We start from the raw sequence: 24,823 nt of genomic DNA, 5'->3' as shown, positions 1-24,823 counted from the left end.
GAGCAATAATTAGGAATAATGTTCTGTCATTTAAACTATTACATGCTACCTTTTAAATATATATTTACATTCAATATTCAAAAAGATTACATCATTATTAGCAGAATATATCTGCCCTATCTTTATTTTACACCAATTTTCAATTAAATGATTAAATATTTTTTTCAATTTCAATTAATATCACAGTATGTTGGATCAGATTTTGTCACAGGGTCAGGTGGACTGGTGCTTGTGTTACAGAGTGAACAGGGTGAATTTAACACAACTGCTTCACAAGGCTCAGTGCTAGGTAGTGTATGTGAACAATCAGACTGGTAAATTAACACAACAGTTCAGATGTAATAAAGAAGACATTGTTTAGCTGTTTAGTGCGTCTGAATTTGTATTTAATTAGTAAATTAAATGATTTAGTGCTGCTGGGTTTGGACAGAACAGAAGTATTGGGAGTAAATAAGTAAGGATCTTTATTTAGAATTAGGTTTATACAGGTCCCCAGATACACACTGATATTCCTATAAATAAGTAAAAGTGTTAGCTAAAATAACTGCATGTATAATTATAATACACAAAATATATGAGAGGGCGGGGCTTAGAGAGAGACAGGTGAGACGCAGGTGATGGAGAAAGCGAAAGTAAGTCCAATCTCCTCAGTTAGAAGAGGACAGAAGTCCTGATACACTCGGTAAGTTCAGAATCGTGTAGCTTAAAGTCAGAACCGGTTCTAAGGGTTCCTTAGATCCAGAACCGGTTCTTTAAGTTCAGCTCATTGTTCGATTCCACTGGAAGAACCAGGAACAGCATGGAGATCTGAAACGGACCTGGATCAGACCTGGACCTGGTCTAGATCAGACCGGCTGGAGAACAATCAGCTGTAACAGATCAATAATGCTGTAAACTGAATAGACATGCGTAGATATATATTAATATTTATTGATTACAGTCGTGTAGTTTATGCTATTTGAAGCGTATTACTGTTTAATGTGGGCTTTGATCTGTTGCGTAGATAAAAATACAGAACTGCAATAAAGGCGTGGTTATATGTAGTAGCGCTGTTCAACCAGCAGAGGAGCAACAGAACTCAGGGCAACATCAACGTGATGTGTTAGTGTTTTAATCCTGCACTTATATATCATAGTTTAATAATGTTTCTATTTTGATATAGAAATATATAATAATGTTATTAATTATAATAATAATAGAGAAGTATGCATAATTATAATACTGTTGTATAATGTAGCAACAACATTACTGTTAATGTTAAATAAATTATAACAGTAAATGTCTCAGGTTTGTTTCTTACAGTCCTGACAATAATGTTATTGTTCTAAGAATAATGCTTTTATTCTAAAGGCTGATCTGTTCTCAGGGGTTGGTGTTGGGAGTGTTCAGCTGTTGGTGAATAAAGAAGAGTAAATGATGGATCTTCAGAACTCCAGCAGCGAAGGAGAACCTCCTGTTCTAATGTAAATAAATTAAGTGATAGGTTTTAATTTTATAGTAGTTTTGTATTACAATGTTGCAGCTGAAATTCAAGACCTGTGATCTGATTTTTTTTTTTATATATATTGAGAATGGAGGTTCTCCTGTACCAGAGTAAGAATCAGCCAGTTATTCTTATAAAAGAATGTTTCTGATATTTAGTATTTTAATGGTTAATATGATGTGTTAAGGAACCCATAGCAGAAATGAGGAAATCCTAATAAACTGCCCTGATCTATATCTGTGTTATAGTTCAGTATATTTCCTGTATATCCAGTATATTATCTGTTTAAAGGAAGAAAAGAGCAGCATCTCCAGCCCCCAGTGGAGTGTCTATGACGAGTGAGGGGTCCATTGGGCCAAAAAACACTACAGTTCTGTTCTGAAAGTGAAGATCTGTATCTGTATCTTGTAGAGAACCAGAGATATGGACTGGTAAACATGGCATTTCTTTACCAGAAATTGTGCACTGGCAGGCGGCCACATGACTGCTGTCACCCGTGCCGGATTTAAACAGCCATAACTCAAAGAAAACTGGACCTATCTATTTAAAACTTTAGACAGATACAGTCCCGGACATGCCTTTTCCAATGCGAAACACACACTGTAACTTCCTAAAACCTACTGATATTTTGATATATAAAAACAATAGGAAACGTTTCAGCATAACTTCAGGTTAAAGCCCCAGTCTAAGCACAAGCTAGTGTACCTGTGGGGGGAAAAATACAATAATTTGTAATTAATTGTATTTATTCGAAATCAAAGACATATGGTTTATGGAAGATTTAATACTTTAATAGTTATTTAACTTATAAAACGTTGTGAGCTATAAATAACCATAAGTCTTTTTTCCACTTTTAATCAAAGATTAATGTTGCAAATGTGTAATATATGCCATTAGATGCCAAAAAGACCAACTGAAATGTACAGTTTTGAAGATAGGTACCAATTGGTCTAGGGCCATGACCATATGGTCAATTGGTTAAGCTCTTTAGTTCCTGATCTTTATTAAAGATGCGCTGTGTGTTGGAGTTTCACTGTGTTTAATATTAACAGAACTGAATCCCAGAGAGGAGCTTCTCCAGAGCCCAGCTGTGTTTCTATGAAGAGTGACCAGTCCATGAGGAGACCTCCAGGGTTCAGCAGTGAAGCTGTGACCTCTGACTCACAGTGAGTGAAACATCAGAGCTTTTACTGTAATTTACTTAGTTCACACACACACACACACACACACACACACACACACACACACACACACACACACACACACACACACACACGTAGGAGGTCAGTGTGACATTGGGAGTTTCTTTATATGTAATGATTAGTGTACAGCTGGGTGTAATGGTGAGATGGGGTTGGATAAGGGTCAATATTAAAGTGTTGGATTAATTAATTAATTTGGAATCAGTAACACATTATTTTTTTAACACAAACTAAATATGCCACAGAGTTGGACCCCAACTTCTGCCCCGGCCTCGCCCAATGCTAAGATTTTTTTCTAGCTGAATGACCATAAAGCTCAAACACAGATTACACAATTACAGAGGAGACATCCCCTAGTGTGCGTTGTCCAGCTGTAAAGCTCCAGAGATTGTTCTTGATTCAGACTATAGTGAGCTATGGGTCAGATGAAACACAAAGCACATGGAGCAGATAGGACACTTGGACTAGCTCTGGCGGTATTCTACTTACTTATTTATTAGTTCATAAACGAGCTAATGCAGCACCAAAGCACATTTATGGCATTACTTACAGAAATAAAATAGAAAAAACAAAGTAGCTCGGTCCAGTGGTCTCCATGGTACACTTTGGTTCTCTATGCACTCAGCGAAGGCTCTTGAAGATACAGCGTACACACTGAATACTGGCTGTTACATATTTCCCCCTGGCCATCTACCCCATTGTGAGCATGTGTGTGACCAAACACTTCCTGAGATTTTTATTCTCAGCAAATAAATTCACAAGTTCATACAGCCCAGATGAGATGTTTACAATAAAGGAAAAAAGGTTTCCTCTATGCTGTATTTAAGCATAGAAAAATGCTTAACAAACCATCTGTTTATTCATATAAATGTGTTTCTACTGTTTAGTATTTTAATAGTTACTATGATCTATTAAGGAACCCCTACCAGAATTGAGGAAATCCTAATATGCTGCACTGATCTATATCTCTGTTATAGTTTACTATAATTCTATTGGCTATAATTACTATAATTACTATAATTCTACTGATCTTTTTTAGGGTAATAACAGCAGCATCTCCAGCCCCCAGTGGAGTGTCTATAAAGAGTTATGGATCCATGCATCATCCTCCAGAGTTCAGCAGTGGAGGAGGAAGCTCTGTGTCTCGGTACATCGGTGCACTAAACTACTGTTCTGTTCTGAGAGTGAAGCTCTTCAGTTCCTGATCTTTATTAAAGATGTGCTGTGTGTTGGAGTTTCACTGTGTAAATGCTGGAGTTTCACTGTGTTTAATGTTAACAGAACTGAAACCCAGAGAGCAGCTTCTCCAGAGCCTAGCTGTGTGTCTATGAAGAGTGACCAGTCCATGAGGAGACCTCCAGGTTTCAGCAGTGAAGCTGTGACCTCTGACCCACAGTGAGTAAAACATCAGAGCCTTTTTACTACTTTTTTTTACTGTAATTTACTGTAATTCACATACACACACACAGAAGGTCAGTGTGAGATTAGGAGTTTCTTTGTATGTAATGGCAGAAGTTGGGTGAGTTGGGTCAAACTAGGTGGCATAACACACCCTGTGTACACTAATCCGTAATCTGCCCCGCCACCACCCAATGCTCAGATTTTTGTTCTAGCTGAATGATCATAAAGCAATGACAGAGGAAACATCCCCCGGTGTGCGCTGTCCAGCTGTAATGCTCAGGAGATGGTCTTGGTTCAGACTACAGTGAGCTTTGTGGCAGATTAAACACGAAGCACATGGAGCAGATAGGACACTCAATCTGGCAGTATTTCATTTGTTTATTCATTAGTTACATGAGCTAATGCAGCACCAAAGCATGTTAATAGCGTTACTTACAGAAATAAAACATAAAAAAACAAAGTAGCTCGGTCCAATGATCTCTGTAGTTACAGAAAACATTCTGGTTCTCTACGCTCTCAGCAAAGCTACACACATACCCATGCCCTTAGTTTAAAAGGCTCTTAAAGGAACAGTGCACACATTACTGAATAATGGCCCTTACATATTTCCCCCCAAGTCCTTCGCCCAATGTGAGCATGTGCGTGACCAAACACTTCCTGAGATTTTTATACTCAGCAAATTAAGTTCTAATTCAGAAATCCTTAAACCATGCTGAGATGTTTACAAGAGTAAAAAAACTTTCCTCTATCCAATTTGTTCCAGCACCCCACATTGGTTTGTATCTTCCCTCAAATATATAATTATATACTAGTATTTTATTTGACACCATTAAAATATAATTGAATTTCACATTTAATGTATTTAGATTTCAGTTTAGTTCTAGTTTAGTACTTGAAACAAACTAAAGAAATGTATCTCACCAGTGCAAATATCAAACAGTGCACATTTGTGTAAACCACGTGGCCCACAAGATTTTATTAAGCTTTTAATAATTGCTATATTTATGTAAATGAAAAGTTCAGTTCACTGTTAGATTAGGAAAATTAAATTAGATTTAAACCAGTGTTATCAATCACTTAACAATTAACTGTATTAATCACATCAATGTTCTGTGATTAAAATCAGGATCAAAATCGTTATTTTGTTTTAAATGATTATAGTTCCCTGAAATGTTGACAAGGGGACAGTCGCACTGAAAAACTATGCCGTTTTCTTGCGTTTCTTGTCCCTGTTTGTAATTATTGTTTTTAATGTAGAACAAATTTAACACAGTGGCTTAGAGCAAAATGATTGACATGTGACACAAAACTTTGGATAAAGGGTGACACATCTTCATTTACATTATTAGAAATTTTAGATCTACTTTCACCTTTAAGAAACAGAAAAGAAAGGTATCGATTAAATGTACATTGTAATTAAAGGTTTTCTTTTATATTGATCTGTTATTTTCTAATCTTCTTTGTTTTATTAATAATTTTTAACATATTTTCTTGAAACATAAGATTCTTAAATCTGCTGATTAATTCATGTAGATCATAGTGTGGATTTTCTGTTCACAGCAAAAAGAAAATAAAAAGTTACAGGGAAAAACTGGATCACATATTCAAGGTCAGTCTTAAACTATAAATATGATGGGGAATCTCCCTGATTTCTTTTACATTTCAGTTTAATTCAGCTTTAAAGTTTTGATTCTAATAACTATGGTAGTGTTAATAATAATTATATAAGATGTTGCTCAGTTACATGATGTTTAAGTCCATTTACACACCAGAGCATCCATAACTCTTTTCCTCTTCAAATCAGTGTCATCATCCCACTCTCTGTACTATAACAGCTTAAGTGATTTTGATGTTTGTTGTTAATCAGGAGCTGCAGGAGAAGTTTATCTCTCTAGTGAAGAATGAGCTGAACACATTCAAGAAGCTCCTGAGTCCAGATTACCCAGCATGCTCTGAGAAGGAGGTGGAGGATGATCAGAGGGAGGGGATGCTGAGCATCACACTGCACATCCTGAGGAACATGAAGCAGACAGAACTCGCTAACAAACTACAGAGCAGTAAGAGTTCTGGGTCATGACCATGGGTACCAACTTAAAGTGCTAATTTATTTCCTTAGTGAAGTCCCAAAGTGAATAAAACAATAATTAATTGAATACTATAATTAATACTAACTTGAATATCTCTAAAGCAACTACAGCTGCAACAAAAACACCTTACTCAAGTCTTTATTTTAAATGATTATACCATGGTTCTTCTATACTAGAGTTCAATGCATTAAAACAGCTGATACATGTTCTTTATTGTCTTTTAGGAGTAGCTCCTGCATGTCAACAAAAGCTCAAATCCAAACTGAGAGATAAATATCAGAGCATTAATGAAGGAATCTCCGGCCATGGAAACTCAGCACTTCTGAATGAGATCTACACTGAGCTCTACATCACAGAGGGAAGGGGAGGAGATGTCAATCCTGAACATGAGGTAAAACAGATTGAAGCTGCATCCAGGAAAAAAACTAAACAAGAGGAACCAATCAATTGCAATGACATATTTAAACCCTTACCAGAACAGAACCGGCCCGTCAGAACTGTACTGACTAAAGGAGTTGCTGGAATTGGAAAAACAGTCTCTGTGCAGAAGTTCATTCTGGACTGGGCTGAAGGAGAAGTAAACCAGGATGTTCTCTTCATATTTCCACTTCCTTTTAGAGATCTGAATCTGATGAAGGAGAAGAAGCTCAGTCTGGTGAATCTTCTTCAGAGCTTCTACCCAGAAACACAAGATTTAAAACCAAGACATTATAAGAGCTACAAGGTCATGTTCATCTTTGATGGTCTGGACGAGTGTCGACTGCCTCTGGATTTCCAGAACAATGAGAACTTGGAAGATATAGAAGAACAAACCTCAGTGGATGTTCTGCTGACAAACCTCATCAAGGGGAATCTGCTTCCCTCTGCTCTCCTCTGGATCACCTCTCGACCAGCGGCGGTCAGTCAGATCCCTCCTGAGTGTGTTGACCAAGTAACAGAAGTGCAGGGTTTCAGTGACCCTCAGAAACAGGAGTACTTCAGGAATAGGATCAGTGATCCGGACCTAGCCAACAAAGTCTTCACACACATTAGGTCTTCAAGAAGCCTCTACATCATGTGTCACATACCAGTCTTCTGCTGGATTACAGCCACTGTTCTAAAGAGAATGCTGAGTGAAACTGAGAGTGGAGAAATCCCCAAAACCCTGACACAAATGTTCACACATTTCCTGATCTTTCAGATCAAACACAAGAGCCAGAAGTATAGTGGGAAAAGTGACACTGATCCTCAGCAGACTAGAGAAAGTATTCTGGCTCTGGGGAAACTGGCTTTCCAGCAGCTGGAGAAAGGTAACCTGATCTTCTATGAGGAAGATCTAAGAGAGAGTGGCATTGATGTTAGAGAAGTGTCAGTGTACTCAGGAGTGTGCACCCAGATCTTCAGAGAGGAACATGAGCTGCACCTGGGAAACGTCTTCAGCTTTGCACATTTAAGTGTTCAGGAGTTCCTTGCTGCTTTATATGCATTTCTCAACAGAAAACTTCCAAAAGAACAATCCCCTGAACAACAACCCAGTAAACTCTTCAAGCTTTTTAGCAGGTCAACGATGACTGACTTCCTCAACAGTGCGGTGGACAGAGCCTTACAGAGTGAGAGTGGACACCTTGACCTGTTTCTTCGTTTCCTTCTGGGTCTCTCACTGGAGTCTAATCAGAATCTGTTACGAGTCATATTGACCACAACAGAGAGGAGCCCTCACAACAACGAGACAGTCAAATACATCAAGAAGAAGATTGCGGAGAACTCCTCTCCAGAGAAATCTATTAATCTGTTCCACTGTCTAAATGAACTGAATGATCACTCTCTAGTGCAGGAAGTGCAGAAATACCTGAGTGGAGGCAGTGACCATCATCTTCATCAGGCCAGCCTTTCTCCTGCTCAGTGGTCAGCTCTGGCATTTGTGTTGGTGAACTCAGAAGAAGAGCTGGAGGAGTTTGACCTTAGCAAATACGATCCATCAGAGGAGTGTTTTCTGAGGCTGCTTCCAGTAGTCAGAATATCCAGAAGAGCTGTGTGAGTATTTTCGTTTAGACCTTTACACAGTTTTTAAAGAACTGCTGATGTATAAAATCAGTTTCCAGTGAATCGCTGGTTGGTTCTGATTATTCACAATGTTGTGTATTAGTATTTTTCCTGTGTGTGTAAGGAAAATATGTATTATTTATATACTTTTCTCTATTGATAAATGTCAAATAGTATCAGCATTTAATTGAGTAAACCTTCATTTAAATCTGAACAGTACAGATAATTTATAGACTTATCAGATACAGTCTTATACAAACATCTGTGTAAGTTGTGTGTTACATGTTTTTTTAGTTAAAATAAATGCATATGCTTTCCAACTTTCCAACATATTGATTGAACGGCCTAAAATAATGACCAATAATGTACAGTGGTATGAAGTTTGGGCACCCCTGATAATTTTATAAATGTCCTTTATAAAACATGTGTTGTTCAGATCAGCTATTTCAGTTAAATATATCATATAGCAGATGAACACAGTGATACTTGAGAAGTAAATGAAGTTTACAGGATTTACCATAACGGTGCAATAATTCTTTAAACCAAATTAGGCAGGTGCATAAATTGGGGCACCTGTGCAATTGGCCACCTTAACCCTTTCTTTAACAATTCACATGTGTATGTTGGTTTAAGCAAGATTAATTAATCATTAGCAAAACAAACATGGCTGTTTGAGAATTTAATTCATAAACCTAATGGAGCATTCAAATTTCAAATGGCAGATATTACATTACGGCAGGTCTAAGTCCATGAAGGTGACATTTTTAGTTTCAGATATAAACTGGAGAGAAGCCAATAAACTCACATGTCCCAGGACTTTTGGTGAGCTGCATGCCCACACTGGCCAAAGTAAATTGGGTCTGAATTTTCAGTTTGATTTCTATAATTTTATATACTCAGTATACTGTTAGTGTGTTATATTAGTATAATGCAACACCAGTACAGACAGACAATATATTTCACATATATTCTTTATATATGTTTCCTATTCTTTTTCTGTCTGTTACATTATTTATTTAGATCAAGAGACTATGAAGAAGTTGTGTTATTTCCACTGTATGAAAAAAAAAACGTTTAACTAATATTCTTAAGTTAAACCATTTGTATTTATTCTTGTTTTTCAGACTAGCTTCATGCAATATTGGAGTAAAGACTTGTGAATCTCTGGTATCAGTGTTTAACCTGGAAAAATCCTCCTTGAAAGAGCTGGACCTCAGTAATAATGAGCTGCAGGACTCAGGAGTGGAGTTGCTCTCTGATGGACTGAAGAGTTCACAGTGTAAACTGCAGATTCTCAGGTCAGTGTTTCTGTCACTTCATTCTAATCAGACATAACTATTCATATGGTGGGTGCAGGAGTGATAAGGTCAAGCTTCTGTATTAAGAGGTTAATGTCAATATATTTCAACAGATTTTACCATTTTATCCACATTTATTGTCTCATTTATGAATAAATGGTTCAAGGACGCTTTACAATTTACGCGTATTACACACAGTCATTCATATTTAACACTCATCCACACACTGGTGAGAAGCGGCAGACAATAGCGCACCGCGTACTCTCAACAAGAAACGACCGACCACCTAGAGGACTGCATTGGCAGGAGTGCCAATTCATATCTGGGCACAGTCATACATACATTTACACACACACATACACACTTACAAACATACCACACACATACACTTATACACCAGATCAATTTAGAGTATTTAATTTTTCTGGGCAATTTAGAGTATCCAATTTACCTTGATCTCCATGTTTTTGGACTCCTCCGGGGTCCCTGGAGAAAACTCACACAGACATGGAACATGGAGAACATGGAAACTGCACCCAGATAGGGACTTGAATCCAAGGCCCCAGTGCTGGGAGGTAAACGTGCTAACCACTAAACCACCGTGCTGCCACATTTAGTCCAACTCTTGTCAGTTTATCTGTGTCTCTATCTTAACAAAACTCCAAGTAACACTTAGGATAGATTCACACAGCAGGTGAATGTGGTCCAAATCTTTTTTTCTTTATATGCATCATTTGTGTGGGAATGTGAACAAAAATAACACTAACTTTGACATTTTAAGTCCAATTTTGGACCATTATCAGAAAAGAAAAGATTGTTATTTATGCCTTAGACTAATGAAATTTGGTCTTACACAAAAGTTTTGGAAAGTTAAGTGTCATATGTTTTTTTTAATAAATTAACTACATTTAAAAGCAGTTTTCCAGTATTTCTCTGTCCATTCAAATATTCTATTAAATCAGCACACTATGAAGAAAAGGTTTTCTTATTTTTACTGTACCAAAAAATCTGACGGTATGATTAAAAAAATAAATCTGTTGTGTTTATTTTTGTTTTTCAGACTAGCTTCATGTAATCTTGGAGGAAAAATATGTGAATCTTTGAGAACAGTTTTAAAGCTGGAAAAATCCTCCCTGAAAGAGCTGGATCTGAGTTACAATGACATAAAAGATTCAGGAGTTGAGCTGCTTTCTGCTGGACTGAAGAGTTCACAGTGTAAACTGCAGATAATCAGGTCAGTGTTTCTGTCACATTGTTCCAAACATACTAAGAGGTAATAGGAGGCTTAACTAAAATAAATGCACAAGGTGGGTATGAAAGTGATGTGGTCAGTCATCTGTATTTAGGGTTTGATTTCAAAATTGTACTGTATTGTCCACATTTTCTGTCTTCTTTAGTCCTGTTCTATTAAAGTTTATCTGAATCTCTTTCTAAACTTAAAAAAGCTAGTGACACTTAAGCTATGTTCACACAGTAGGTAAATGTGGTTCTGATTTGGATCACTTAAGTATGTTATATTGAAATCTAATGCATATCCGATTTGTGGAATTACAACACTCTCTGAACAACCAGATTAGAATTTGTGCGAGTACATGGTAAAGTTGATGACAGTGGTGAATGTGAGGTTTATTGGGCAAGTAAAGCGATAATAAAGCTCATATATATAGATTAATGCCTTTATTTAAGCCTTAATTTAGAAGGCTTGTTATGGAAATGTTCACAGTCTCTAATAAAATGGCCATACATGGTGACAGGGCATGGTTGAAGGAAAATACAGTCTTAAAATCTAAATTTAAATTAATAAGCAAAACCAGAGTCTATACCTGAATGATTTTTCATTTTTACAGTGTGCTCAAGTAAATTCTTGGTGATATGCTCAGCTGTCAGCCAGAATTTGTTTAATTCAATGGAACCCAGAGGAAATTTCATTGCTCTTTTCTGCATGATTACTATCTCATTATAAAGAAACTCCAATTCCTTTGACAGACACAGTATTAATCAGTTTAATTATATTTTTTGTCTATCAATTCAAATATTAATTTAGACAGGACAATATGAATAATATGTTTTCTTATTTTCACTATATCCAAAAGCTTCCTTCCCAGTATGATTCATAAGTCAAATCTTTTTTGTTTAATTTTTTTTTAGACTCGCTTCATGTTATCTTGGACCAAAGACTTGTGAAAATCTGGGATCAATTTTAAAGCTGCAAAACTCCTCCCTGAACGAGCTGGACCTCAGTAACAATGACCTGCAGGATTCAGGAGTAGAGCTGCTCTCTGCTGGACTGAAGAGTTCACACTGTAAACTGCAGATTCTCAGGTCAGTATTTCTTGTATTAATTCTACACAGACTAAAGGGTAATAGGGGATGGGGCTTAACTAATGCAGAAACTGAAAGGCATTTCCTTTTCACAGTGTGCTAGCTTGCATTCTTGGTGATAAGCTCAGCTGTTAGCCTGAACATATGTAATTCAGGCAAGGATGAAACCAACACTTCAAGTAAATCCAGAGAAAAAAATAATCCAGAAAATGATATTACTCTTTTCTGCTTTATTACAATCTCAGTAAAAATACCAGTACTTTAAACAGACAAAATGTTTTACAGTCTATTTTTGTTTTCTCTTTTATTTCTGTCTATTCAAACATTGATTTAGATAAGGACAATATGAAGAATAGTTTATTTTTATTTTTACTGTATTGAAAACATTTTAATGTATGATTCTTAAGTAAAATTCTCACATGTTTAATTTTGTATTTAGTCTAGCTTCTTGTACCCTTGGAGTAAAGACATGTAAATCTCTGGGATCAGTTTTAAAGCTGGAAACCACCTTCCTGAAAGAACTGGACCTCAGTAATAATGGCCTGCAGGATTCAGGAGTGGAGGAGCTCTCTGATGGACTGAAGAGTTCACATAGTAAACTGCAGATTCTCAGGTCAGTTTCTGTAGCTTCATTTTAAACAGACTTGGGTAATAAGAGGTGGAGTTTAACTAAAATAAATGCACAGGTTAGTTGCAGGATTGATGAAGTCAGGCGTATGTGTTTCAATGCCCCAAATCATATGTGTATCAGATTTCAATACCACATACCCAAAAAAGTGTTGGGCAACATTTACCCGCTTTGTGAAAATAGCCTAAGTATCACTTGTAGTTTTGTTAAGATTAGGAATAAAGAAGTGCTCGAGTGAATTCTTGGTAATATGCTCAGCTGTCAGACAGAACATATGTAATTCAGTCAAGGATCAGAACAAAATTTGAAGTGAACCCAGAGGAAAATTGAATTGCTTATTTCTGCATGATTACAATATCAGTATAAAGGAACATGAGCACTTTAGAGTAGACACTATATTTTACAGTTTATTTCTGTTTTCTACCCTTTGTACATTTAAATATTCCTTTCGATTAGGGCACTATAAATAATGTTTTTTATTTTCACTGTATCAAAATACTTTCCCTGTATATTTCTTAAGTAAAATCATCTGTATTTATTTTTTTGTTTTTTTAGACTAGCTTCATGTTATCTCGGAGGAAAGACATGTGAATCTCTGGGATCAGTTTTCAAGATGGAAAACTCCTCCCTGAAGAAGCTGGACATCAGTAATAATGACCTGCAGGATTCAGGAGTGGAGCTGCTCTCTGCTGGATTGAAAAGTTTGAACTGTAAACTGCAGATTCTTAGGTCAGTGTTGCTATCAGCTTATTCTAAACACACTAAGGGGTAATTGGAGAGTGGGCTTAACTAAAACATTTTGCTTAAATCAATCTGAGATTAACCTGAAATTAAATGTTGCACTGTGAATAAGAAAAAGTACACTCTGTCACTTTTTAGTTCTGATTTGGACCACTACCTAAATATAAACAGTACAGGTACAGTTGTCATTTCTGTCTTAGACTAATCAAATTTGGTCTTATACAAAAGTTGGCAAGTTATGTGCCAATATTTTTTATTAAGCTACATTATATTTAACAGTTTCTGTTTTCTATTATTTTGTTGTCTATGCAGTTATTTATTTAGATCAGAACACTATACAAATACAGTTGCAAGAAAAAGTATGTGAACCCTTTGGGATTACTTGGATTTCTGTATAAATTGTCATTAAATTTGTTCTTATCTTCATCTAAGAGCACAACAATAGACAAACTCAGTCTGCTTAAAGTAATACCACACAAAAATGTATATGTTTGCACGGTTTTATTGAACACAACATGTTAACATTCACAGTGCAGGGTGGAAAAAGTATGTGAATCTTTGGATTTAATAACTGGTTGATCCTCCTTTGGCAGCAAAAACCTCAACCAAACGTTTCCTGTAGTTACAGATCAGACCTGAACAACGGTCAGGAGGAATTTTGGACCATTTCTCTTCACAAAACTGTTTCAGTTTAGCAATACTCTTGGGATATCTGGTGTGAATCGCTCTCTTGAGGTCATGCCACAGCATCTCAATTGGGTTGAGACTCCAGAATTAATATTTTCTTCAGTTGAACCCATTCCGTTGTTGATTTACTTCTATGTTTTGGGTCATGTCCTGTTGCATTCCCTGTTGAGTTTCAGTTGGTGGACAGATGGTCTTAAGTTTTCCTGTAAAATTTCTTGGTAAACTTGGGAATTCATTTTTCTGTTTATGACGGGAATCCGTCCAGGCTCTGAGGCAGCAAAGCAGCCCCAAACCATGATGCCCCCTCCACCATATTTTACAGTTGGGATGAGGTTTTGATGGTGGTGTTCTGTGCCTTTATTTCTCCACACATAGCGTTGTTCCTTTCAAACAACTAAATTTTGGTTTCATCTGTCCACAGTATATTTTGCCAGTAGTGCTGTGGAACGTCCAGGAGCTTTTTTGCAAACTTCAAAGTGCATCAATTTTATTTTTGGACAGCAGTGTCTTTCTCTGTGGTGTCCTCCTATGAACTCCATTCTTGTTTAATGTTTTCCTTATTGTAGATTTGTCGCCAAATTGGTAGCCAACTACGCCACCTGGACAAACCAGGAATTAAAAGAATGACCCCAAAACCCAAATTTTAATCTACCAATTGAATTAAGGTCAGGTTCGAGTCACATGGTCTGAGACAGGGTTATACTTAAAAATATAACTTTTAATAAGTATCAAATATTACAAAAAAACAAAACCAATAATTCAATAAATAAATACAAAAAGAAACACAACGAAAGAAACACAAACACCAAAAATCAAAAAACAAAACCTGAACAGGGCTGGAGCACACTGTGACCAGTGCTAACTGCAGGTGAGAGGAGTCCCCACTACACAGCACACAAACACCACTAAGCACACCCAGTTAGACTTCAACACCTCAGCAGCCTGTCACCGCTCCCAGCTCCTGTTCAGACACAAAAGAAAACAAAAACAAATTAACTCAAATAAACAATTATACCAACACAACTAAACCATACACAGCCCGGCAACATAAAGACATAAATCACGCTTACTGACCATACAGGCTTTCCCCCCCGCAGCAGCGCGCAACTCAGGACCCAGGAAGTATAGTAACACACACACACACACACACACACACAAAAACACACACACACACACACACACAGCGCGCTGAGTCACATGCAGCGCGCGTTCAGAAAAAAAAGCAAACCAGTCCGCTACAGCTCACTGGAGGCAGCACACACACCAGGACTGAGTCAAAACAATTAACACAAAATATAACAAAAATAAGCAAAGGGAAAAATAGAAAAGAACCATAAAGCCTAAAAGAAAATACAAAAAAAAACAACAACAATAGCACTAATGCAGGGGGAGGAGCCTCAGCAAAGAGGGGGACACAGGTGACCTCACACACACAGGTAGAGCTGTATTGGACACTCCCCGTACTCCACCACCCCAGCTTCCTGCAAAACATTAGGACCACCCCGTAACATCAGAACTAGAAAATAACTAAATTTAAAATATACATAGGCGCTCACCCATACCCACCAAGGCTTCACTTCTCCACGTCAGACAGCGGGAAAGTCACAACGCTTCTCGTAGCTTCACACTAAAGATATAAACCAGATTAACCCACTGAGGGTTTATTATAGCATCAAAGTCAGGGAAAGGAAATTATAACCTACCACCATAGGCGTAGGAACCGGGGGGGATGGGTGGGACATGTCCCACCCAATATTAGAAACAGGTGGATTTGTCCCCCCCAAAAATGATATCAGTTCGCTCAGGTCAGCTGTACTATTAATGAGGAGACAGACCGGACCAATCACGGAGCCGGTTCAGGTATTAAGTCACGCCTCTCAGTAGAAACAGCCAATCAGCTTGCTGGTTTTGCGGCGCGCGGAGCAGAGGCAGTTTGCTGTTGGGGAAGCCCCGCCCCCTTGTTGTGAGATTTAGCAGCGGGATCGGGACGCAGCAGCTTCAGCTGATTTTAAAACAGATCTGGATATACGGAGATTTTACTGAAAGAAAGGTAACGATAGGCTAACCACTTCAACTGTGATGATATGTTTCTGATACACGTCTCTGAATCAGCACACAGTTTAAACCCACTGTGATTAATAAACTGCAGCTGTGTTAGTGTGTAAGCTTATCTTTGGAATTAGCTAGATTGGGAGTCAGGGTTAAAGGAAAACAATAAAATATATATGTAATGTTTCCCTGTACCTGATCAGCTAATCACTTTAATTTTCAAACTGTTTATTCATTTAGGATTACAGGACTTACTGTGAGCTATAATGAACGAATATTGATTTAACTAACTAGTTATCTAGAAGCTGGATGTAGATGATCGCCAGAATTTCGTACAGTACTTTAAGTTGGTAGTTTAAAGCAGTTACTTAACCCCGATCACTGCCCTAAACTAGTGTTTTCCACCTGATCATCTTAAACTCTGATAACAAGGACCGAAAATTTGTTTCCAAAACAGTCATTCTTTGTAGAAGATTGTAGCAGTTCTGGCAGCACAGGTGCTCTGAACCCACACAAGGAGGCATCTTGTAGATTTCTTCTTTAGTACTCTACAGAAACTTGTCTGATTCCTGTGCCTATGGCTCTACTATAAAATGTCCAAAAGAAACTAGAAAACATAAAATAAGAAACAAAATATGGTAGTGCTAGTGCTAATCTAAATAATGAGCTCAGACACTGTAGCTCTAAAATGTCTAAAAATAAAGAAAAGTATGAAAGATAGCAGAGCTAAGCAGAGAAGCGTCTGAACGGCATAGAAGCAGGAAGTGGATGCCTAATGGAGCCTAAATTAATCATGTATATCCACCAGAGGAAGCTCTAGAATATGCAGAACAGTTTTAATATGCAGTAGAATATATAAGAACTGGGTTGAGAAACACTGCTGTAACGTGACTTCTGTTCATTTGTATTTCACAGTAAGACCACATATCCTGACGTTTATAAAAGTCTCTATGAAACGTAAAGTTACATTCTTTTACATAAAAGGACACCATCTTAAGAAGAGCTCTCAGTAGAAAAAAATAAAAGTGCAGGAGAAAATGTAAATATACAACAGAATTGACATGCCAATACATAATAATAATAATAATAATAATAATAATAATAATAATAATAATAATAATAATAATAATAATAATAATAATAATCTGTTATATTATTTTAAATATTAGGTGATAACTCAGACATTGCTTGCATATTTTTTCTAACAGTAACTGTAATGTGGAGTAACATGTTTAGGTTGTAAAATCACCTTATAATAATAATTTACTTTTAATTAAAAGTAATTTCCACAAATGTTGTTCTAGGAAACTATTGGGTGGGCTTGGGTTCATATTGGCAAATGTGTCCCCCCCAATATCAAGCCCGCTCCTACGCCCTTGCCTACCACAGACGGAAACCTTTGCACGTGGCATAAACCACCGGAGCAATCTCCTCACAAATGCCTCAGCACTGAAATGGAGCAGGAGAAACACTCAGCACCAGGATTAATCAGAGAAAACAGCGAAAGAAACAAACTGAGCCTACCGCACGCTTGTGAGAATTCCCAAGACAAAGGAGAGCATTCACCCAGCCACGCCAAACTGCAGACCTCGCCCAGCAGCACGCCGAGGAAGGGGGGGTGGGAACCACAGAGGGTGTGTCCCAGGTAACAGCCACCTGGCCTACATATAGTCCCAGGTCAGATTATTCAGCCAATGAACTAAAGGCAATCAACCCATAGATTGGAATTAGGCACGCAGGAATTACACCACCCACAGCCGGCTGACAAAAAGGGAAAGATTTGCTGGATGTTTGTAAACAACCCACGTCAGTTAAAGTAGAAAAAGTAAGCAAATCACTATTATTTTAAAACACAGAGCTTTATTTAGCCCAAATGCTTACAGGTTACCAGACAAAACACCCATCCTGCCACATTTGCATGTGCCAGAGATTTCTATAAGTCTTTAGCTGACACTCTAGTATTTTTCTGTACCTCATTGATCATTCTGCGCTGTTCTCTTGCAGTCATCTTTACAGGATGAGAACGCCTAAAGAGATTAACAATAGTGCTGAACTTTCTCCTTTTGTAGACCACCTGTCTTACAGTGGACACGTGTACATCAAGGCTTTGAGAGATACTTTTGTAAGCCTTTCCAGCTTCATGCAGGTCAACAATTCTTAAACGCAGGTCTTATGAGAGCTCTTTTGTGCGAGACATGATTCACATCAAGCAATGCTTCTTAAGAACAGCAAACTCAAAACTCCAGGTTGGCTAAATACTGGCTCCAATTAGCTCTTAGAACAGTCATTAGCCTAGGAGTTCACATAGTTTTCTCCTCTCACTGTGAATGTTAACATGTTGTGTTCAATAAAACCATGCAAACATACAATTTCTTGTGTGGTATTAGTTTAAGCATACTGTGTTTTTCTATTGTTGTGACTTAGATGAAGATCAGAACACCTTTAATTACCAATTGATGCAGAAATCTAAGTAAATACCAAAGGGTTCACATACTGTTCCTTGCAACTGTAGTTTTTTTCACTTTTTTACTTTCAAAAAGGGTTTAACAAAAAAAATCTTGTTTTTCAGACTAGCTTCATGTAATCTTGGAATAAAAGCGTGTGAACATCTAGGATCAGTTTTAAAGCTGAAAAACTCGACCCTGAAAGAGCTGGATCTCAGTAACAATGACCTGAATGATTTAGGAGTAAAGTTGCTCTCTGCTGGACTGAAGAATTCAAACTGTAAACTGCAGATTCTCAGGTCAGTGTTTCTGTTCCTTAATTCTAAATAGACTGGAGATGGGGCTTAACTAAAAGAAGTTACACAATAGTATCACCAACATTTTTCAATATCGTGAATGATATTATACTCTGAAATATTATCACATAAGGGTACTACTTTTTTGCTGTTCTCAATTCACACTGTTCTCATTTCCTGTGATATATCTACTATACATCATTTATTTGACTAGTCCTGGGTATATGGAGATATTGGGATTGCATTATTAGAATCATGATATCCTGGATCATAGAGTTCTGTTACAAATCTTATCAAATTCTTGTATTTTTTGAATATCTCAGGCAGGGGAGGGCCGTATCATATCATATGCAATAATAAAATTTTATTTTTATTTTGTTGCAGTAGTGTATTGTTGATTTTTCTTTTTATTCAGTGTTTTGTCATATTGCAAAAAATATTGTTATAACGAAAATACCATGAAATATCAAAATATTTTTAGGGCCATTTTAGTGAAACAAATGTTCATGGTTTCTAAAAAATGGCTTAAAATTGGATGGGGAAAAAATAAAGAAGAGTATATAACTGAATGATGTTCCCTTTTTCCAGCATGCTTAACTAATTTCTTAGTGATACGCTCAGCTGTAAGCCAACTTATTTAATTCAGGCTAGGAACATTTTATTGGGCACGTGTTTATGATTCTTACTTAAGATATCATTTCAAACATTTAGACCAACTTTGTCAACTGTGTGCCTTTAACTCATTATACTCTGTCCCTGAGTAGTGAGGGAGCTGCATGTTCACAAATGAATAAAAAAATGTAACATGTGTTTGTAGGAAGAATGGTGAAAAAAACACCTAAAAAACTTCATTGCTAAGTGGTAAATGCTTTACTGTCATACAAAACAATTTCAGAAATAGGGCTTAGGTTTATATAGACTCAATTAGTCTAACGATTCTTTGCCCTACGTCAATGCCAATACTATATTTACAGAAATTCTTAAATGTTTCTTAAAGGTTTCAAGACTATGTTAATATCTTCATTTGTTTAGATTGATCATAGATATTTTAGATTTTTATTGTTGTTATTTATGTGAAAGTATAATTTTTAATAAAGTGCCTCATCTCCGTCAGTCTGGCATGTTGTAACCCTTTTTTGTTTTTTATTTTCACATCACTCTCTCTCTCTGTAGTTTATCTGGATGTATGATCACAGAAAAAGGTTGTCGTTCTCTGGCTTCAGCTCTGAGTTTAAACCCCACCTACATGAAAGCACTGGATCTAACCTACAATTACCCAGGAGAGTCAGGAGTTAATGTGCTGTCAGCCAGACTGAAGGATCCACACTGCAAACTGGAGACACTCAGGTATGAACACATTTTCAGGAGCATGTGAGGAAGAGAGAGAGAGTGTAAGAGTGAGAGAAGTTTTAGGTCTGCTTAGGTGATAAAACAATAAAAATAATCACTAAAAATGGAACATGTAGGCAAATTTTGGCACAGACAACACAGATAGCCAGTGAGAATAGAAATAGCCCCACACTGAACCAATCATGTGGCTGGAATACGGCAGAATAGGTTGACGCCAGGACAGTGTTACAAAGAAGATAACCCAGCAAACACAGTTCAAACCTTAAATGTAGAGGGAATTGCTGATAAAAAAGTTTAGGTTCAAATATAAAGGTGTAAAAATGAAGGAGTTTCATTGCCCAATGTAGGGTGAGCAATGCTGAGTTTAGAGTATTATAATATAAACACCAGGAGAAACTTTGGATTTTATTTTGTGAAAATTTCACACTGTGCTGATCTGTGTGTGTTGTTTGTGTGTGTGCGTAGAGTGGAACATGGAGGGAAAATCAGAATCAAACCTGGATTTAAAAAATGTAAGATACAAAAATAACGTACTCTCACACTAACAGTCAAACACACATGCATCCATTCTCACCCTGACACACACTTACAGTAAGGATAATAATAGGGGTGTGACGAGACCTCATTTTTTAAAGAGGGATCTGGCAACACAGTAGCGATACAGCGAGTGTGGTCGCTGAGCAGTGAGAGCAGCTCTCAGCAGAAGAGGAAAATTCATCCATTTGCATATGCTTCTGCTACTTCTAAGTTGTATATCTGGCTGCATTTTGGCTTCCCAGTAAAAACAATAAACGGTAACAGAGTGACCAACTCTAAATTTCAAGCCATTTTTTATTTTTTACATTTCCTTAAAATTTTATTTTTAAATTCTGTCTCGTCTCATCTCGTTCTCGTGAACCCTGTATCGTGTCTCATCTCGTCTTGTCTAGTGATATTAGTGTCTCGTCACACCCCTAGAAAAAAAGTATTTGAACACCCTGAGACTTTGCAAGTTCTTCCACTTAGAAATCATGGAGGGGTCTAAAATGTTCATTTTAGGTGCACGTCCACTGTAGACATAATCTAAAAAAATCCGCAAATAACAATGTATGATTTTTTTTTAATTATTTATTTGTGTGTAACTGCTGCAAATAAGTATTTGAACACCTGCCAATCGGCAAAAAATTCTGGCCCTCAAAGATCTGTCAGGCCACCTCTAAAAAGTCCACCTCCATGCAACGCCACTAAATTACAAGCACCTGTTTGAGGTCGTTAGCTGCATAAAGACACCTGTCCACGCCATTCAATCAGTAAGACTACTAATACCAAAGAGCTGTCCAAAGACACCAGAGACAACATTGTAAACCTCCTCAAAGCTGGAAAGAGCTACAGGCAATCACCAAGCAGCTTTGTTAAAAAAGATAAACTGTTGGAGCAATTATTAGAAATTGGAAGAACTGTCAATCTCCCTAGCACTGGGGATCCATGCAAGATCTCACCTCGTGGTGTATCTATGATCCTAAGAAAGGTGAGGAATAAGCCCAGAAATACACGTGAGGAGCTGGTCAATAACCTGAAGAGAGATATCACCACTGTTATCACCAAGGTTAATGTGGGTAATACACTTAGGTGTCATAGTTTAAAATCATGCATGACACAGAAGGTTCCCCTGCTTGCGAGATTTTGTGCAACAACCTCCTTCCCTCAGTTAAAGCATTGAAGATGGTCGTGGCTGGGTCTTCCAACATGACAATGACCAAAAGCACACAGCCCTATAGAAAATCTTTGGAGGGAGCTCAAACTCTGTGTTTCTCAGCAACTGCCCAGAAACCTGTCTGATCTGGAGAAGATTTGTGTGGAGGAATGGGCCAAAATCCCTGATGAGGTGTGTGCAAACCTGGTGAAAAAATACAGGAAAGGTGTGACCTCTGTTATTGCAAAGGGTACTGTACCAAATGTTAATATTGATACATTGGTGTTCAAATACTTATTTGCAGCAGTAACACACAAAAATATATATTTAAAAATCATATATTGTGATTTTCAGATTTTTTTTAGATTATGTCTCTCACAGTTTATATGCACCTAAGATGATAATTTCAGACCCCATCCATGATTTTTGAAGTGGTCAAAGTTGCAGGGAATTCAAATATTAATTTTTCTCACTGTACACCCCCCCCCCCCCACACACACACACACACACACACTTTCTTTCTCTCTGTATCAGTGCAGTGTGTTTAATGTGTGTTCTTGTGTTCAGGGTTCTGTGATTTCACACTGGATCCAGACACAGCACACCCTCACCTCTCTCTGAGGGAGAAGAACAGGACTGTGGAATATGGGGAGGAGCTGCAGTCATATCCTGATCACCCAGAGAGGTTTGATAGGTGGCTGCAGGTTCTGAGTAGAGAGAGAGTTACTGGGCGCTGTTACTGGGAGGCTGAGTGGAGCGGAGAAGAAGCTGCTGTAGCTCTGAGTTATAAAACCATCAGCAAGAAAGGGGACGGATCAGACTGTGGGTTTGGACGGAATATGAACTCATGGATGCTGATCTGCTCTGACAACAGATACTCTGTTCTTCACAATAATAACAGAACTGATATCCCCCCTCCTCCCTCCGGCTGTAGGAGAGTAGGAGTGTATGTGGACTGTCCTGCCGGCACTTTGTCCTTCTACAGCGTCTCCTCTGATACACACTCACACACACACTCACCCACACCCACTTTTACACCCTCACACACACCCTCACACACTCTCACACACTTACACACATTCTACACCACCTTCACTCAGCCCCTCTATGCAGGGTTTGGGATTTTTACTGGCTCCCCAGTGCATCTGTGTAAAACAGAATAACCGAATATTTACTTTACAGGAGTTAACAGGCTAAAACTAGTGGAGCTAGGCTCTACTTTACAGGAGCTAATAGGCTAAAGCCAGTGCAGCTGGACTCTACTTTACAGGAGCTAATAGGCTAAAGCTAGTGCAGCTAGGCTCTACTTTACAGGAGCTAATAGGCTAAAGCTAGTGGAGCTAGGCTCTACTTTACAGGAGTTAAAAGGCTAAAGCTAGTGGAGCTAGGCTCTATTTTACTAGTATCTGCTTTACGGGTGCTAATAGGCTAAATCTACTGCAGCTAGGCTCTAATTTACAGAAGCTAATAGGCTAAAGCTTGCAGAGCTAGGCTCCACTTTACAGGAGCTAATAGGTGAAAGCTAGTGGAGCTAGGCTCTACTTTACAGGAGCTAATAGGCTAAAGCTAGTGCAGCTAGGCTCTACTTTACAGGAGCTAATAGGCTAAAGCTAGTGGAGCTAGGCTCTTCTTTACAGGAGTTAACAGGCTAAAGCCAGTGGAGCTAGGCTCTACTTTACAGGAGTTAACAGGCTAAAGTTAGTGGAGCTAGGCTCTACTTTACTGCAGCTAATAGGCTAAAGCTAGTGCAGCTAGGCTCTACTTTACAGGAGCTAATAGGCTAACACTAGTGGAGCTAGGCTCTACTTTACAGGAGCTAATAGGCTAAAGCTAGACCAGCTAGGCTTTACTTTACAGGAGCTAAGAGGCTAAAGCTAAAGCAGCTAGGCTCTACTTTGAAGGAGCTAAGTGGCTAAAGCTAGTGGAGCTGGGCTCCACTTTACAGGAGCTAATAGGCTAAAGCTAATGAAGGCTAGGCTCTGCTTTTCAGGAGCTAATAGGCTAAAGCTTGCGGAGCTAGGCTCCACTTTACAGAAGCTAATAGGCTAAAGCTAGTGCTGCTAGGCTCTACTTTACAGGAGCTAATAGGCTAAAGCTTGCAGAGCTAGGCTCCACTTTACAGGAGCTAATAAGCGAAAGCTAGTGGAGGTAGGCTCTATTTTACAGGAGCTAAAAGGCTAAAGCTAACGCTGCTAGGCTCAACTTTACAGGAGTTAACAGGCTAACGCTAGTGGAGCTAGGCTGCAGCTAGGTTCCTCTTTACAGGAGCTAATAGGCTAAAGCTAGTTCAGCTGGGCTCCACTTTATAGGAGCTAATAGGCTAAAGCTAGTGCAGCTAGTCTCTACTTTACAGGCTAAAGCTAGTGGAGGATAGGCTCTCTGTTTTTATCTATGAAATGTCCAGAGGGGGAGATGGGCTCACTATGTTTATAGATTATTTCCCAGTAGAACAGGAACTTGTTGGTCAGAGAGTTTATCAGATATTTTTTTATTTTAAATGAACATTTTAAAAAACATACATGTTGCCTTGATTATTAAAAGACAAAAGTTGATATAGCAAACCGAAGAACTGAAGCCATTTAAGTTTTAATATTCTACTCATTATCTACTGCTTTTATTCTTCTTTATAATGTTTAACATTTCTCCTCTCCAGATTTTTCCATATGAATTTGAAGCTTATTGTGCTGTAATTTTAAACAGGTGCTGGTTAGCTATCTTCCAAAATTAAATACCTTTACTGTAGAGCTCTCTCTTTTTTGTGTAATTGAGTTGTGTAATATATTGTGTACAACTGGTATAATATATCAATTCAGTACAGAATGTAACACTAGCTTGACTCTAAAACACATATTGTTATTTATTATGAACAAAGAAAGAAATAAAAAACAATCTATGCACAAACACAAAGCCTCCTTTATTTTTTTTTTCACATTTTGTTAAAAATTCCATTAGAGCCTTTTAGAAATGTAGTACTTTTTGTGTTATTAACAATGCTAGTTCTACTTCAGCTTAGAACTGAATTTGAGTGTATGCTTGAGCACTTTCCAGAGATTTTTTTTTTATTCAAAGTAAGAAATTACAAAATGTCTCTGAGCTTAAAAAAAATCTAGCTTACAAAGAAAAAACAATAGAAACTTTTGG

The 24,823-nt window shown here is 37.7% G+C and overlaps 1 protein-coding gene across 1 annotated transcript; it reads left to right on the top strand.

Moving 5' to 3' along the window:
• Positions 1-6,073: 6,073 nt before the first annotated feature.
• LOC107197165 (NACHT, LRR and PYD domains-containing protein 12-like) lies at positions 6,074-24,589 on the top strand. Its single transcript, XM_049478664.1, has 11 exons — positions 6,074-6,143; positions 6,398-8,186; positions 9,320-9,493; positions 10,554-10,727; positions 11,642-11,815; positions 12,255-12,428; positions 12,999-13,172; positions 18,490-18,663; positions 19,834-20,007; positions 20,476-20,522; positions 22,250-24,589. The coding sequence occupies exons 1-11, from the start codon at positions 6,074-6,076 to the stop codon at positions 22,843-22,845; spliced, it is 3,720 nt and encodes a 1,239-aa protein (XP_049334621.1). The 3' UTR covers positions 22,846-24,589.
• The last annotated feature ends 234 nt before the right edge of the window (positions 24,590-24,823 follow it).

The sequence above is a fragment of the Astyanax mexicanus genome, chromosome 1 (genome assembly GCF_023375975.1).
Source record: "Astyanax mexicanus isolate ESR-SI-001 chromosome 1, AstMex3_surface, whole genome shotgun sequence".
Classification (NCBI taxonomy): domain Eukaryota; kingdom Metazoa; phylum Chordata; class Actinopteri; order Characiformes; family Acestrorhamphidae; genus Astyanax; species Astyanax mexicanus.
Note: the sequence above shows the minus strand (reverse complement) of the source record. Positions and strands in the feature narration are given on the sequence as shown.